Source organism: Bidens hawaiensis, unplaced genomic scaffold, assembly GCF_021521415.1.
Source record: "Bidens hawaiensis isolate Kalapana, Puna unplaced genomic scaffold, B.hawaiensis_p1.1 tig00001206_1, whole genome shotgun sequence".
In the NCBI taxonomy this organism is placed as follows: Eukaryota; Viridiplantae; Streptophyta; class Magnoliopsida; order Asterales; family Asteraceae; genus Bidens; species Bidens hawaiensis.
In genome coordinates this window covers 83063-97608 of record NW_027491069.1, presented here as the reverse complement: position 1 = coordinate 97608, position 14546 = coordinate 83063, and the positions used below count along the sequence as shown (strand labels likewise).

The window sequence follows — 14546 nt, the reverse complement described above, 5'->3', positions numbered from 1 at the left end:
TACTGTTGGCCGTAACCTATCCACCAACCAGCATGGCCTGTGCATAGTCCACTGTTGGTAGAACAGGAATACTATTCAGCCGGCTATACCTGCTTGGAAACCTACCTTCGGCTATAAATACTCCAACACCTTGGAATGGTAAGGACATCATCTGTTATCTCAATCTTATCTAGCAATCTCTTAATATACACTTATATTCAGAGCAATCTAGTCTGATTCTCACGCCGGAGGGTGGTCACAAGGAGGAACCCCCCCCCCTTCTCAGTGACGAGCTTACGGTGTCTGTTTTGCAGGTCTCCAGAAGAACAACCTTCTCTGCCAGACCTCATCCGTGGGAAACATTACTTAACCCCCAGATTATCTATAATCTGCCTGTGGGTTCACTTAGTGTTTCTTCAAGTACTTATTGGTTGCACGAATTAATGGTGCTATACATCAACTTGTATTTTACTATAATAATTGATCATGATTAAAGTTAACACCCTTTTTGTTTAATCATGGATGATGTACAGTAATATGGAACTCACTGTTTTAGTTACACTAGTCGATTTTCGTGTGTTAGTCGTAAAAGATTTACCTCTTACTGATTGAGATTTTTTTTTGTTGGTAACTATGAGAACCCATTAACGGAAAACTAAGGGGAACCCACCCCGCCTATAACCTGCTAACTAATGGAATCATGTAAATCACAACATACGTGGGCAAGGTTGTTTTCAAGAGGTTTGGTAAGAAACCAGTAGAAGCAAGATTTGAACCTGAGACATCTCCTAGTGGGGGTATCAAGTGTTACTAATGCAACACCCCTTGAAGGTTCTGATTGATTATTTGGAATTAAGGAAACTTCTAAATCATTAACCACATAACATATTCAATTTTATATAAAGCAAACAAGTTCACATGAAGAGAACAAAATATTCATGTAAAACTACCATCTAAAATATAGAATGACATAATGTAAGACTGCTTGATAGAGACATTTGCCTTTTAGATAAGAGGTTTCCAGGTTCAAACGTGGGCAACGTTATAATTTATATTTATTTTTGTGATAATGTAACATTATACGAGTAAGATTTGCCGTTAAAAAAAAAACAAGTAGAATGAAAAACATATCATTATCTTAGATTTCTTTCATGTTATTACAATTTGTGCTGACCAACTTTGACTGCATCTTTTCAGGCTTACTGACTGCTACACTTTTTTTGTATGCTAAAGCTATAAAATTATATAAATAACCATGAACATTAGCTAGTTTGATTCAGGTATGCTATCTAAAACAGGCTTCCATCTTCCACAACTTCTATTGTCTTCAATCACAACATCCTCATCTGAGTTTTCTTTCTTCATATGAGAAGCCAAACCATCTACTGAAACCACTCCTTTTTTCAGCATCACCTCCAGGTCTTGTTTGGTTATCATCAGCTTAATCCTCACGACTCTATCCCCGCCTTCTGTTTCCACCTGATTCAGAAGTGGCACCGGATAATACGTCTGGCCACCTAAATCTTGGTGAACTTTCATGGATTCTTTATGATTAGCGACTTCTTGACTCGTTTGCATGGTCTTGTGTTGTCTAATTATACAGTTACCCATTTTTTCGCGTTTTGTTTTCAGTTTTTCGAATACAAAGAGAGCGTTTTTCGGTATCCAGACATGAAAGGATTACAGATTTTTTGTTGTATTTATAGAAATAAAAGAGGAAGATGCCCTTGTAGTTTCCAACATTACAGAAATGTTATGTTGCACTTTGGACCCCACATGGATTCTTTGTTGGTGCTCATGCTCAGTTGATCTTCTCATATTGACTTGCAAAATTCAATTTTGATTGTTGCTTTGACCAAAATATGTTACTGAGCTATGCAGTGTATAAATTAGATGATAGTTCAATTTACTGCATAAAAAATATGGGTTAATCTGGGTTATGTTCAACGGGTCGGATGAATGATATAAAATATATGTGTCGAGCCATCAAAGTGTACGTACTTCCAAATCATTTTATTCAGAAATTTAGGTTTTTATCGAACTAATATATTTTTGTAATCGTATTTACTTCACTGATAATTTATAGACGTCCTAATTTTGTTTGATAAGAAATATTCTACGCCAATTTGTTTCCACCCGAAACAAAATTTACCCATCTTAACCGAACCATGTGACCTAACTCACTCATTTTGCCATGTCTAAAGTTTACTGTAAAGATTAATTTTCCTTTCTGTATACAACTTGCTGGCTAGTTTTACACTGCATCTCCAGTAAGCAATAATGGTGCCTTAATGGTTTCCTAGCTGGTTAAAAGATTAAGTTGGCCATTAATTAATTTGGTGTGGTTTTACTGTTATTGTGGCTCTTTATCACTTTATGGTAACCAGATTGTTTTCACACGCTAAAAACTACATCGGTATGGTTGGTCGGTTTAAAAATGATATTGGAGGTAGGACCACTAAAGCTTTACATCAAGTGGTTGACTATTGCACTTACAATTATATTTCTTTAGCACTTCTGTATCTGCACAACATTGGCCATTTCTTAGTTTCCTTTGGGAAATACACTGAATAGGAATTATAGGATATTGATACTCAAACTTGTATGCGCTCCGCTTGCGGTGGGCAAAAGTAAAATTGCATTAATTTTGACGTTATTTTACTAATCTCGTGAAAATAACATTAAAAGTGGCGGAAGGTATAAGGCATCATGTACGTGGTGGCGTTGATAGCCGAAAGACAAGGGTACATACACCAATCGACCGGTGTGCCGATGGTTGAGTGTTATGTGTCTTATGTTTGATGCAAAACTACTATCGAGCCGGGGGCCTCACAGGAATCAGTCTCTCTATTCCTACAGGGTATAGGTAAGGCTGTCTACATCTTACCCTCCTCAGACCCTACCATAGCTTTGCTATTGGTGTGATATACTGAGTACGATGATGATGACGACGACGATGATACTCAAACTTGTATGTTTAAGCTTTATATAAAAAATAACGGGCGGGGCTCAAGGCTAGGCCTGTAAATGAACCGAACCGAGCCAGAGTGGGCTCAGACTTGGCAATACGCTCACCGACCTTTGGGTGATATTTCCCCCCTGATCAAAGTGAATAAAGGATACGAAGAGGAGAAAGTTGTCACGTGCAACTATAAACTTGCCTAGTAAAGACAAATTTACATGAACATTATTGCAACTCATACCGCGTCCACCACACAAAGGAACGAGTATGTGGTTTGTGACGTTGCGTTGACAAAAGCTATGATATAACCCGTACGGATAATAAGGTTATGCATGACCTATTTATGTGTAGTTTGGTTGATTAAATTTTTTTTTTGGGAAAGTGAATACGGTGCTGTTAGTTTTGATCTAAAGTTTCCTAATTTATCTAAAATCACATATGATAGTGAAAGATTTTATCAATTAGTTACTTGCCAAAAACAAAAAAAAAAACTTACATCTATATAATCATCTTTCATTCATGAATAACTATTATTTTGTGAATAAAAGATGTAAAGACTAATGTTGCAGAAATACAAACAAAAGCATTAAAGATCTTTCTTGAGGTGGCGTATGATATTTTTTTATGCTTGATTTCATTCGAGTTCAATTCTTTGATAATTTACATGAATCGTGCACACATACTAACAAAAAGGGCTTTTCCCAGATTTGATAATTATACATTAATTATGAAAATCATTCAAATGTATCGTACACGAAGAATAACAAACAAAGTTTTTCCTAATTAATAATTATTAAGGTAAAAAAAATGCATGGCAATATAAAAAAAATGCATGGCAATACAAAGTTTTTCCTAATTAATAATTACTTTCTCCCAAAACCTATTGTATGGTTTTCATGTGAAAGAGCACGCTAACATATAAAAAAATATGTAGAACCATCATTTGAAGCTTTAAAAAGGCTTCAGATTCAATGTTTTTTTTAACTTAAATCTTTGCTTAAACAGGTTCATCATCTAAATCATTATTTCTGACTACTTTTTTTATTGGAAAATTTTTTTTTCTTATTTAGCCCTAAAATTATGCAAGTATCTGTGTAATAATTGAAGTTATAAAGCATTAGGAAGAACATCGACCTCCAACTCTTGTTCTCAAACAAATATAATTTAATTAAATGTATTTTAGGAAACTTTAAATCAAAACTACGTTGTTTTAATAGGTTTTTCGTATAAGTTTAGACGGCTAACAGCACCGTATTTACTTTCCCCATTTTTATTTCACCTTTGGTATTCTTCCAATCGGAACAAATCAAGAAATAACGTGTTTTCAATTGCCATTTAAATAATTACTTTAAACTGAAAAGGATAGGGATCGTGAGTTAGCTCCTTAAAAATTCAGATTAGTTCATTCTCATTTTGGATAATGGTAAGGTGGTTAAGGTGTGACATGAACATATATAAATATGACAAGCTTAAAAAATAATTACTTTCATGATATTTTGTGTACGAAACACCCATCTATAGGAGGGGTTTTTTTTATACACGATATCATGAAAGTAATTATTTTCTAACTTTGTTATATTTATATATGTTCATGTCATGATAATTTCACAATATAATAATGGGAGACGTGAATATATAATCATAGTTTGTATATTTATTCCCCTAAATGCTTAATGCAAATATCTATACACGTGTTTACCAGGTGTTAACATGGCATGAAAAAAAATAGCATTTTTTGCTTCTTCACTACGAATGCCCTAATATACATATAAAATAAACCAAATGAAAATTTGATATGAGAACTTAGAAAATAGAAAACAAAATTATCATATTAAACTAACATGTTATAAATATCATTTTAGCAAATACTAAAAATAAATTCTATGATAATTGTGTTTAGTTTTCTACTTTTAATGCATATTCATTTTCGAGATTGGGTTTATCCAATTAGGGAAAACGAGCAATGTTTTACTATTTTTTATATCAAGCCTAGAGTCTCTATCATCTGTTGTCACTCCCACTCCATAAGAAGCAAAAGAGAAAATAAGCGGCATTTTTCTACTAGAAATCATTTTTTAAATAGCAACTCATGCTAAAAGGGAAAAGTTTAGGGATAACACTTTATTAAGAATTTGTATGGCAACTTCTAACATATACGAAGAAATTTATCTATAAACTTTATTTACTTTTAAAAATCTCTTACATCTTATCATCGTATATATCCATAATCAATTATACAATACAGTAATACACATTTAACAAAAGATATGGAATGAATAGGACGTGAATCCCAAAATATACTGATTTACTTTAGTTTTTCATATAACTTTGGGTAATGGGGGTATGGGGATGGGGACTCCATTGTATGAGTGAAAAGTGAACAAACTCTCATACGTTCCCTTATAATTTTATGTATGTGGAAGGAGATGTTTGGATGAGAACTCCATTGTGAATGCTTGTCCCAGTTATGTAATAGGTTGTTAAAAGGGTCGTTTCACATGTTAACATGTAAGCTTGATACAAACACAAAAATTTGATATGTCTCGGGACACATACTAAGAATACGGAAATTTTGTAAAGCACATGAACTTTAACACAACGTGAGTTTTCACAATTGATACGAACATGGCATGTTAAACCTTTTTTTAAAACTAATACTCAAATTGGGTTTTCATGACCGGACCAAACCAGCCGGTCAAATGTGGAATCAGATCTATCGCTAGTTCGGTTCGATGGTTTATACCATTTTTATTTTTCTTTTCTTTAGAAAAGTCTTAAGATATTTTTCATTAGTCAGGATTTGAACACAGGCCTTTTTTACGAGTGAAAAAGAGCTTTTGCTAATTCTATTAAGAATTTATTAATGTCATAATTCTTGATATACATATAAACTAAATATATTGTAAATCATTAATTACGTTTATATTTTCTAAATTTAATTATGATGTCATTAGTTCTTAAGTATGGTTCAACCGGCCGACTAGTGAACCAACCGCACTTTCCCTATGAATAAAATATTTATGTTTAAGCTATCAAACTTTATACTCATTTCTCATTTAATCTTTTAAAGGTGAGCATAACATACACAATCAACTTAAGTTGCAACATAAAAATGACTTTAAAAAGTATAAAGTAAATAGGTCAATTTGTGAACTGTCAAGTGAATTGAACCCGAGATGTTTAACACAACATAATTACAAGTTAACCGTGAATTGACGTGAGCATGCTACCAAACTCTAATCCATTGTGTATTAATTCGATGCTTTAATCTAGATTTCTTTTTACTAGATGACTCAACTATGCACAATGACTCTTACGAACCTATGACACACAAATCAGTAATTTGAGTTTGAGGTACAAAAGCGGTTTTAAATCCAAACCGAACCGGTTTATAAACCAAACCGGTTTGGTCAACGACTGGTCAAAACGGGTTTGACTCAAACCGGTTCGGTTTATAAACCGGTTGGAAGCAAGATAGGCCGACATGGTCACGTCAGTTCGGTCCGGTTTATAAACCGGTTTAACCGATTTTTAACCTGTTTTAAACCGGTTTTTCTCAAACCGGTTCGGTTTTAAAACTGGTTTGCTAGATCTTAAGGGGAACCGGTCCTAAAACTGGCGGTTTGGGTCGGTTTGGGAACCGGTTTGGGTGAAACCGGTTTTAAACCCAAATCGGTTCGGTTCGGTTTGCCTAAAACCGGTCCCAAACCGGTTTTTTTATACACCTCTAATTATATATATAGTATAATTAAGAGGTTTGGTGCCACAAAAGATTTTTTAATTATTTTCTTTGCTTTGTTTGTACTTATTTAATTCATTTCGATGCATAACCAATTGAGATGTCAATTGAGATGTCTTTATGTGTTGGTTGTCTTGCAAAACCTTTAGAAATTTGAAGAAACTATGCACGTTAGGCTCACATGTTGCAAAATTTCTTGGGTTTTTTTAGTGGAAAACTAACTCCTTTCTTCAAACAAATATATTTTTTGTTTTCTTTTTTGTGTTGGTTTAGTTATTTTATTTGTTTCTTTTGTTTAAACATGTTAATATAGAAAAGAGTTTTTGGTGTCATAAATACACTATTTGGCCACTTGACAACACTTTATTGGTGTAAGAATTTTTTTGTTTTCTTTTTTTAGTTTCCGCCTATATCGAGCGTAAAGAAGACAAACATAATGCCAATTTTGTTTTTATTTTATAATTTTAATGTTTTGTTTTAGTTCCAGTACCTTAATAATGTGTCGAAACTGCCCGAATTTCACCGCGTTGTTTTAGTTTAGGTACCGTAACGAATGTAACGAAACCGACCGAATGTCGATTTTGTTTTTTTCAAGTTCCGGTACCCTAATGAACGTGACGGAAACCGGCTGAATCTGCGTAGACTCATCGGCTTAATGCCCGGGATCGACAACAGTTGGGTTTTACCAACGCTCAAATTTACAAGGGGTGTTCATCGAATAGAAATAACGAATTTTCAAGTTAAATCGAATCGAACAATCTGAATATTTGTTTTTTCGCCAGTATTCGTATTCGATTAAAAGTTGAACTATTCGATTCGTATTCGTATTCATATTATATGCCCAATTCGAAATTCGATTCGAATTCGTATTTGAAACTCGAATTCAAATCGAATTCGAATAAGTTTGATTTTAATTCGAATAAATACGATCTAATTCGAGTTTACCTATGCCTAAAATTCAAAAACCATAATCATAATTGCAAAACAAACATATAAATTTAAAGTATCTACAATAACACATGATAATAAATGCAAAACTAAAGTACAAATAATCTAAAATTCAAAATATTCAAAACGAGAAGTAAATAACACCCATATTAGTATGGGCTAAGAAACAATAATGTTGCCTATTGGGTTAATTAATTTGTAATTGATATTTATTATTTATGGATTTGACACAAATATAAATAAATAATTATATATACACACACATATATATGTATATATGTATATTTAATTTGAATTCGAATGTCGAATGGAATCGAATAATAAATCATAAATTCGTATTTGATTCGTATTCGATTAATATACTCGAATATGAATCGAATAGAATTCGAATTTTGTAAAACCGAATTCGAATCTTAATAATTGAATTCGAATCAAATCGAATTTCGAATGTTTCGAATGCGAATCAAATTCTGAACACCCCTAAGTTTTACCAACCGACTTCACCATTTATTTTTTGTTTTAGTTTCGATACAATAACGCACGTAACCAAAACCGACCTAATTTGTGTCAAGTTACCAACTTAACGCTTGAATTTTACCTGCCCGGCGCAACGCGTCAGGTAAAACTCTAGTTTGAGACCAATGAAAAGTAAGAAAAGAAGGTTAAAGGTATTAATGGTCCATTTCAGTTAAGAAGCACCCCATTGCAGACTGCAGTACGCCCACTTCCAATTTTCAAAGGTCCATTCATGAGGTTCAAATCTTTGAACGGTCCAGGCCTAGCTGATCCACATGTTTCATGGCCCATTTTATTCGGTTTTTTTTAGTTCTCTCTATTATCCATATCTATATTTATATCTATACTATATATAATGAGGGAGAGATGGGCAAATTAAGATATATGATTTTAAGTAAAATACAAAATTTAATACATAAGTTACAAACCTGTAAAAAAAGGCAATATAGTCTTTTGAATAAACTTCACATGCAATTTTAAATCATTAAATATAGTTACAATTTTGACCCCTTAACTTTAATCATCTTTTATAAATTTAAACAAAACTTACAACTATGACCCTTAAGCTTTTACACATATACTCTTTTTATTTTCACTTTTAACTCAATTTCCCCCACAAAATTTGAACAGGCGTAACGTTTTTCTACATTAATATTTTATATAAAACATTGCACTATAAAAACGAGAATTTTATTATCTTTAATTTGAGTATCATATTGCTATAGTTTTTTCAGTTAAAAAAAACTACATTTTATGTATGGGTGTTTGTGGGTTTTTGTGGGTTTTAAATTAAACCGTGATCCAAACCGTTTGTAATGTTTTTTTGTCGTCGAAAACCGAAACCATCCCGTTGAAATTTGAAATCGGCTGGTCAAAGTTAAAGAAAAAAAATCAATGTAACATCAAGCCAATGACCGGTTTGAATGGTTTCACAGTTTCAAACCGAACAATGAACACACATAAACTTGTAATGTGATTACCAAAGTCCGTGTTTCCCGCTGCATCGTGCGGGCACCCGTATAGTTTATATAATATATGCGAGTTAGGACTTCTTAAATTTTAATAGTTACTTAACTTGTTGCTATAAGTACAACTTCTAGAGTATCAATTTTTAAATTTTAATGGCTATATTTGTCTTTTCATCAACCAATACTACGTAACATCTACCGATTTATGGATATAATTACAATATTTATCGTTTATCTCTTTTTTTTATAAATTTAACCAACATTTGCATTTCAAGCCCATCATTTTTATCCACGTATTCCTCAAATCTATTTTTCTTACTATTTTCTTTATATCTTCGAGTATATTATGATTTCTAAAACATTCAAGCATGCCATTGCAATGTTTTTATTTTTATCTACGTTTTGATATAAATTTTATTTAAAATCGAGGTGCGGATTGTAGTACAAATTATAGTTACATCTATTTACAAGTGCTTAAGCATAAAACTTACAACTTTTCATATATAATTTTAGCATTAGCAATTGTGTTCTCTTAAATGCAACTACCTACATTTATAAAAAGATTTAAATAAATAGAATAAATTAAATATGTAAATTATTTGTTACATATTTACTTTATTTATTAAATTACTTATTACACAACTAAAATAAAAATATTACACACCAAATTAACTCAAATAACACACCATATTACAAATTAAATAAACTTGCAAAAACTTTTATTTAATTATGGACTTGATGATCCTAGCATGTTATCCACTTTGGTGGCAGTCTGTCTTTGTGCATCATTGAAGTAGGTTGCACAAAAATTAAATCAAAATGTTAATAAGTTATTTTTTTCCGGATTTCATATTCCAATAAAAATGGTTCAACAGTGAAGGACTCGAAGAACTACATACAAAGCCCTCCAACAATGGTCAGCATGGATAATCCAGTCACACTCGCATCTAGGCAAAGTTACCTAGCCACCAACACCAAAATAATTATAAAAATAAAAATGATGGTTTTAACTCAACCTTTCTTGACTCAGCTTGTGGTTTAGCATTTTGGGAGGTTACCCAAACGTCAATTTTTGCTTCCTCTCTTTAATACCTACATAACACATAAGACTATTTGGTTATATAATTTGTTTTCAACCTTCAAATAATATTACAATTTCAAATTACTTTTTGAATAATCCTTCTAAAACATAATATAAAAAACACACAAACTCAACAAAAGTAACAATTTCTAAAAGCTACAAATTATAGTCACATTAAAAACCGTCCAATGGAATTGCGTGTTGCCCATAAATTATTATTATTAGTTACATTATCACGATCTGTATCATTTAACTAATTAAAGAAGCCCGTATTATGTATAAAGTTTGAAATTTTTTATTCCCTCTAACAAATTTTGACGCAAATTAACTGTTAAACTATGTCACATGTGATTCAAATATTATTATTTGTTACACATGGTAGAATTGTATTTGTTAGGCAAGTGTAAATGAAAATTAATTAAAGATATAATCAGTTGTTAAAAACACCCCTGCAATGTCTCAATCTGCTTCTACGATAATGAAGATAATCCTAAAGAGAACACACACAAATCACAAGGTAATATTTAATCCAAGTTATTCATGCTTGCATAAGTTATACTTTTGCACATTTTTCTAACTATTAGTTTTTGTTTATCTTGTATGTTAAGTAAAAGCAGTTTAAACGGCTACAAAACATGACGCAAAGGAAAAATCAAAAATAGCAAATAACAAAAGAAAAGTTGAAGCATTCACCTTCCATAAGTATAAAGTCTGTTGGTTTTTTATCTCATTTTTTACTTTATATAACTTTTGTATATCCACTTTTTGCAGGCTACTTCTGATTGTGTTGATATCATTTCATGTGATCTTAATTTGGATCCTCACAAATCTCCTATGCAGCGTGGAATGAGTTAAAAGGTAGCTATATTTTTTTTTCTCATTTGCTGCTTTAGAAAAATGCTGACTATATAGATTCAAGAGTTTGAAAAAAATGCCAAGAGACTCGAAAATCTTTCAAAATGGTGTGGGAATGAAGTTATTAATGTTGATGACAATAATGACAATCAAGATAATGATGGACTAGCTGATAAAACTGACTCGGGGTTAAATCCTAAGATGAAAATAAAAAAAAAACTCATGTCTCTGTCCAGAAGCAAAAGTAAAATTCAAAGTTTTTTCTATGTCAAAGTTTCTAGGCCGGATGAGTCGGGTCAGTTTGATCATTCTATCAAATAAATAAAATTCAATGTCACTATAATAGCAAAAGTAAACCATCAACATTCAATAAAATACAAAGTTATATCAGCACTTGCCATTACATGTAGAATTAATGCTAGTTACAACAAACCATAAACCAACAGATATTGGTGACTTGCGATGGTTGAAACCTTAGAAGAAAACCGGCGAAGGCGATGGCTATCTTGATCGGTCGCTAAGGCAATGACCGTTGTTATTGTTTTTCAATTATTGTTAAATTGTTATATAGGTATTTTGTTTAAGATTGTTAATTGGGTTGGGCTTATTGACCCATTCAATGAATAATTTTTTTTTAATAATCTATATATAAGTTATTATTGGCCCATTTTAATGTTTGTTAGTAAATTTTGTAGATTTTGTAAGTTTTTTATATTTTATAAAAAGGTATTTATTACTAAAAGAACTTTTAACTAAATTTTTCATAAGAGTTAAATGTCATTTTAGTACCAGTGGTTTGTTCAATTACGCAACTTTAGTACTGTCTTTGAATTTATTGCAAATGGCTACATCACTTTTCTAAAACTTGCAATTTTAGTACTTTTTTCTAACCCCGACTATTTTTTCGGTTAAGTCAAGGATAAATTAGTAATTTTGATTATTTTATTTATTTTCTCCTTTAAGCTAATTGTCATTTCATACCTGTGGTTTGTTCAATTATGCAACCTTAGTACCTTTTTTCAATTTATTGCAGCTTGATACTATGATTAGTTTTGGATAGATAGACAAACCAAAAGAAACATTACATATTACAATTAAAAGATAACTAAATACATGATATAAGATGAAAAACAACCATGAAATGTATAACATATTTTTTAGCCTTTTGTTCTTGATGTCAATTTACTTCTAGTAGCTCAAGATCTGAATTCGTCTTAGCCATTTTTCTTGCATTTTCTTTATGTGCATTGATTTTTTTTTCAAAAGTTCGGGTATAATAACAGCAACTCTTTAACACATTGGAGGATCAAACCAAATAATAATCAAACAACTTCGCACCTCTTAGTATAACATCAATTGAACTTGTAGATGAATGGCGGTTAACGAATCACATAGACAAAACAATATATCGTAATTAATTGAACTTGAAGATGAACAACGGTTAGGGTTTGAAGGATCAATGAGCGCGGGAAGGGGGGTTGATCTGTTCATTTAGAGTTAGAGATGATATTTTAATTGTAATATGTAATGCCTCTAATGGTTTATCTGTCTATCCAAAACCAATCAAAGTATCTAGTTGCAATAAATTCAAAAAAAAGTACTAAAGTTGCATAATTAAACAAACCACATGTATGAAAATGACAATTAGATAAAAGAGAAAATAAATAAAATAATCAGAATTACTAATTTACCCCTGACTTAACGAACAAAATAAACGGGGTTAGAAAAAAAATACTAAAATTGCAAGTTTTAGAAAAGTGAGGTAGCCATTTGCAATAAATTCAAAGACAGTACTAAAGTTGTATAATTAGACAAACCACATGTACTAAAATGGCACTTAACTCTTTTCATAATCAATGGGTTCGAATTTATTTTTTTTAAATGATATCGGGTTCGTTCAAAGTAAAAGAATGGGTTCGCTCATTAACTCGATACTATATGTTATATATAAAACTGGAAAAAGGCGGGGTTCCACCGAACCCGATGCACACTATGTGGCTCCGCCACTAGCAGTAGGCACAGATTAAAATAAAATTATTTTAAACCAATTCAAACCCTAAAACCATCTATAAATCAAAAACCATCACAACATTTAGTTCAAATAAAATTAGGGAAAATTCTCAAAATAGGTCATTTGAGGAGAGAGGGTCTCAAAATAGGGCGCAAGTTTCAAAACTTCCATTAATAATCCACCGAAACTCATCTCTTCTGTGACATTTGGTTTCCCACTTATGATTTTCGTCCCCCAATGAAATAATGACACGTGTAAAGATGTTGACCCCCACCAATGAGATTTCAAAGGAAATCCGTCTGACCCATGAGATTTCAAACCAAAATAGTCTCCTCCGTGAGTTTTTGAAAATAATAAATCCACCTCATTCCACCATTGATTCACCACCACCACCGACGCCGTGCCCGCTTGCGGGAAAAAGGAGAAAACGACAGAGCCATTGATTCACCACCGCCACCATTTGCTGGAAATCGAAGAAGACGACGGAACCATTGATTCACCACCACCGCCGCCACTTGTCGGAAATCGGAGATGACGACGTGATGCAGATATGTTGATGTTGGAAGACGACGGAGTTGATTCGCTACGAAATGGAGGCTAGCACGAAGACAACGGTGGCAGGATATGTTGGTGTTGGATGGTGAAGGCGACGGTGGCCAAATATGGTAATGTTGGATGGTGAATATGAAGATGATTGGAGATGGTGAATGCGGCGGTGGTTGGAGATAGTGTAGCCGACGGTGGCCGGAGATGGTGATGTTGGATGTTGAAGGACGGAGATGGTGACGAAGATTAATCGGGATTATTTCAAAGAAATGAGGTGGTGGTGGTGATGAATCAATTGTGGATAGAGGTGAATTCAAACCTTTTTTCCAAATCTCATGGAGTAGATGGTTTTTTAGAAAACGGTTTTGGTATCAAAACTCACGGATCAAACGGATTTTGCTTGAAATCTCACGAGTAATACGGATTTGGCTTGAAAATCTCATAGGTCAAACGGATTTGACTTGAAATCTCATGGATCTGGCACGAACCCAAATATGACCAGCCAGATAGATTTTCTTTGAAATCTCACAAATTAATGAATCATTATAAGATTTTTCAAATTTTTTGAATTAAATTAAGAGTCTCTCTCCTCACTTAACCTATTTTAAGAATTTTCCTATAAAATTATTTTGTGAAGTTACCTTTTCATAAACCAAAAAGTATCTATAGACTAGGCAGTGGGCACGTATTAAACTGATGATTTACATAAATACCCACGGGACCACATCAAATGTAGAAATCACCCAAAATCCCAAAACCTAGGGTTGTTTGATTGGAGGTAATGGAATAAAAGGAGAATGAAATGAAAGAAGGAATGGAATGAACAAGGGAATGAAATTCATCATTCCATTCATTTGTCTTGTTTGGTTAACCTATAAGAATTAAATAAATTATTACTTTATGTTGTTTGGTATCATAAAAAAATTGTATGATTGAAATAA

General features: G+C 32.4%; 1 protein-coding gene across 1 annotated transcript; it reads right to left on the bottom strand.

Annotated features, from left to right (window-relative positions):
- Window positions 1–1245: 1245 nt before the first annotated feature.
- Window positions 1246–1590, bottom strand: LOC143563584 (uncharacterized). Its single transcript, XM_077051093.1, has one exon. The coding sequence runs from the start codon at window positions 1588–1590 to the stop codon at window positions 1246–1248; it is 345 nt and encodes a 114-aa protein (XP_076907208.1).
- Between the last annotated feature and the right edge of the window lie 12956 nt (window positions 1591–14546).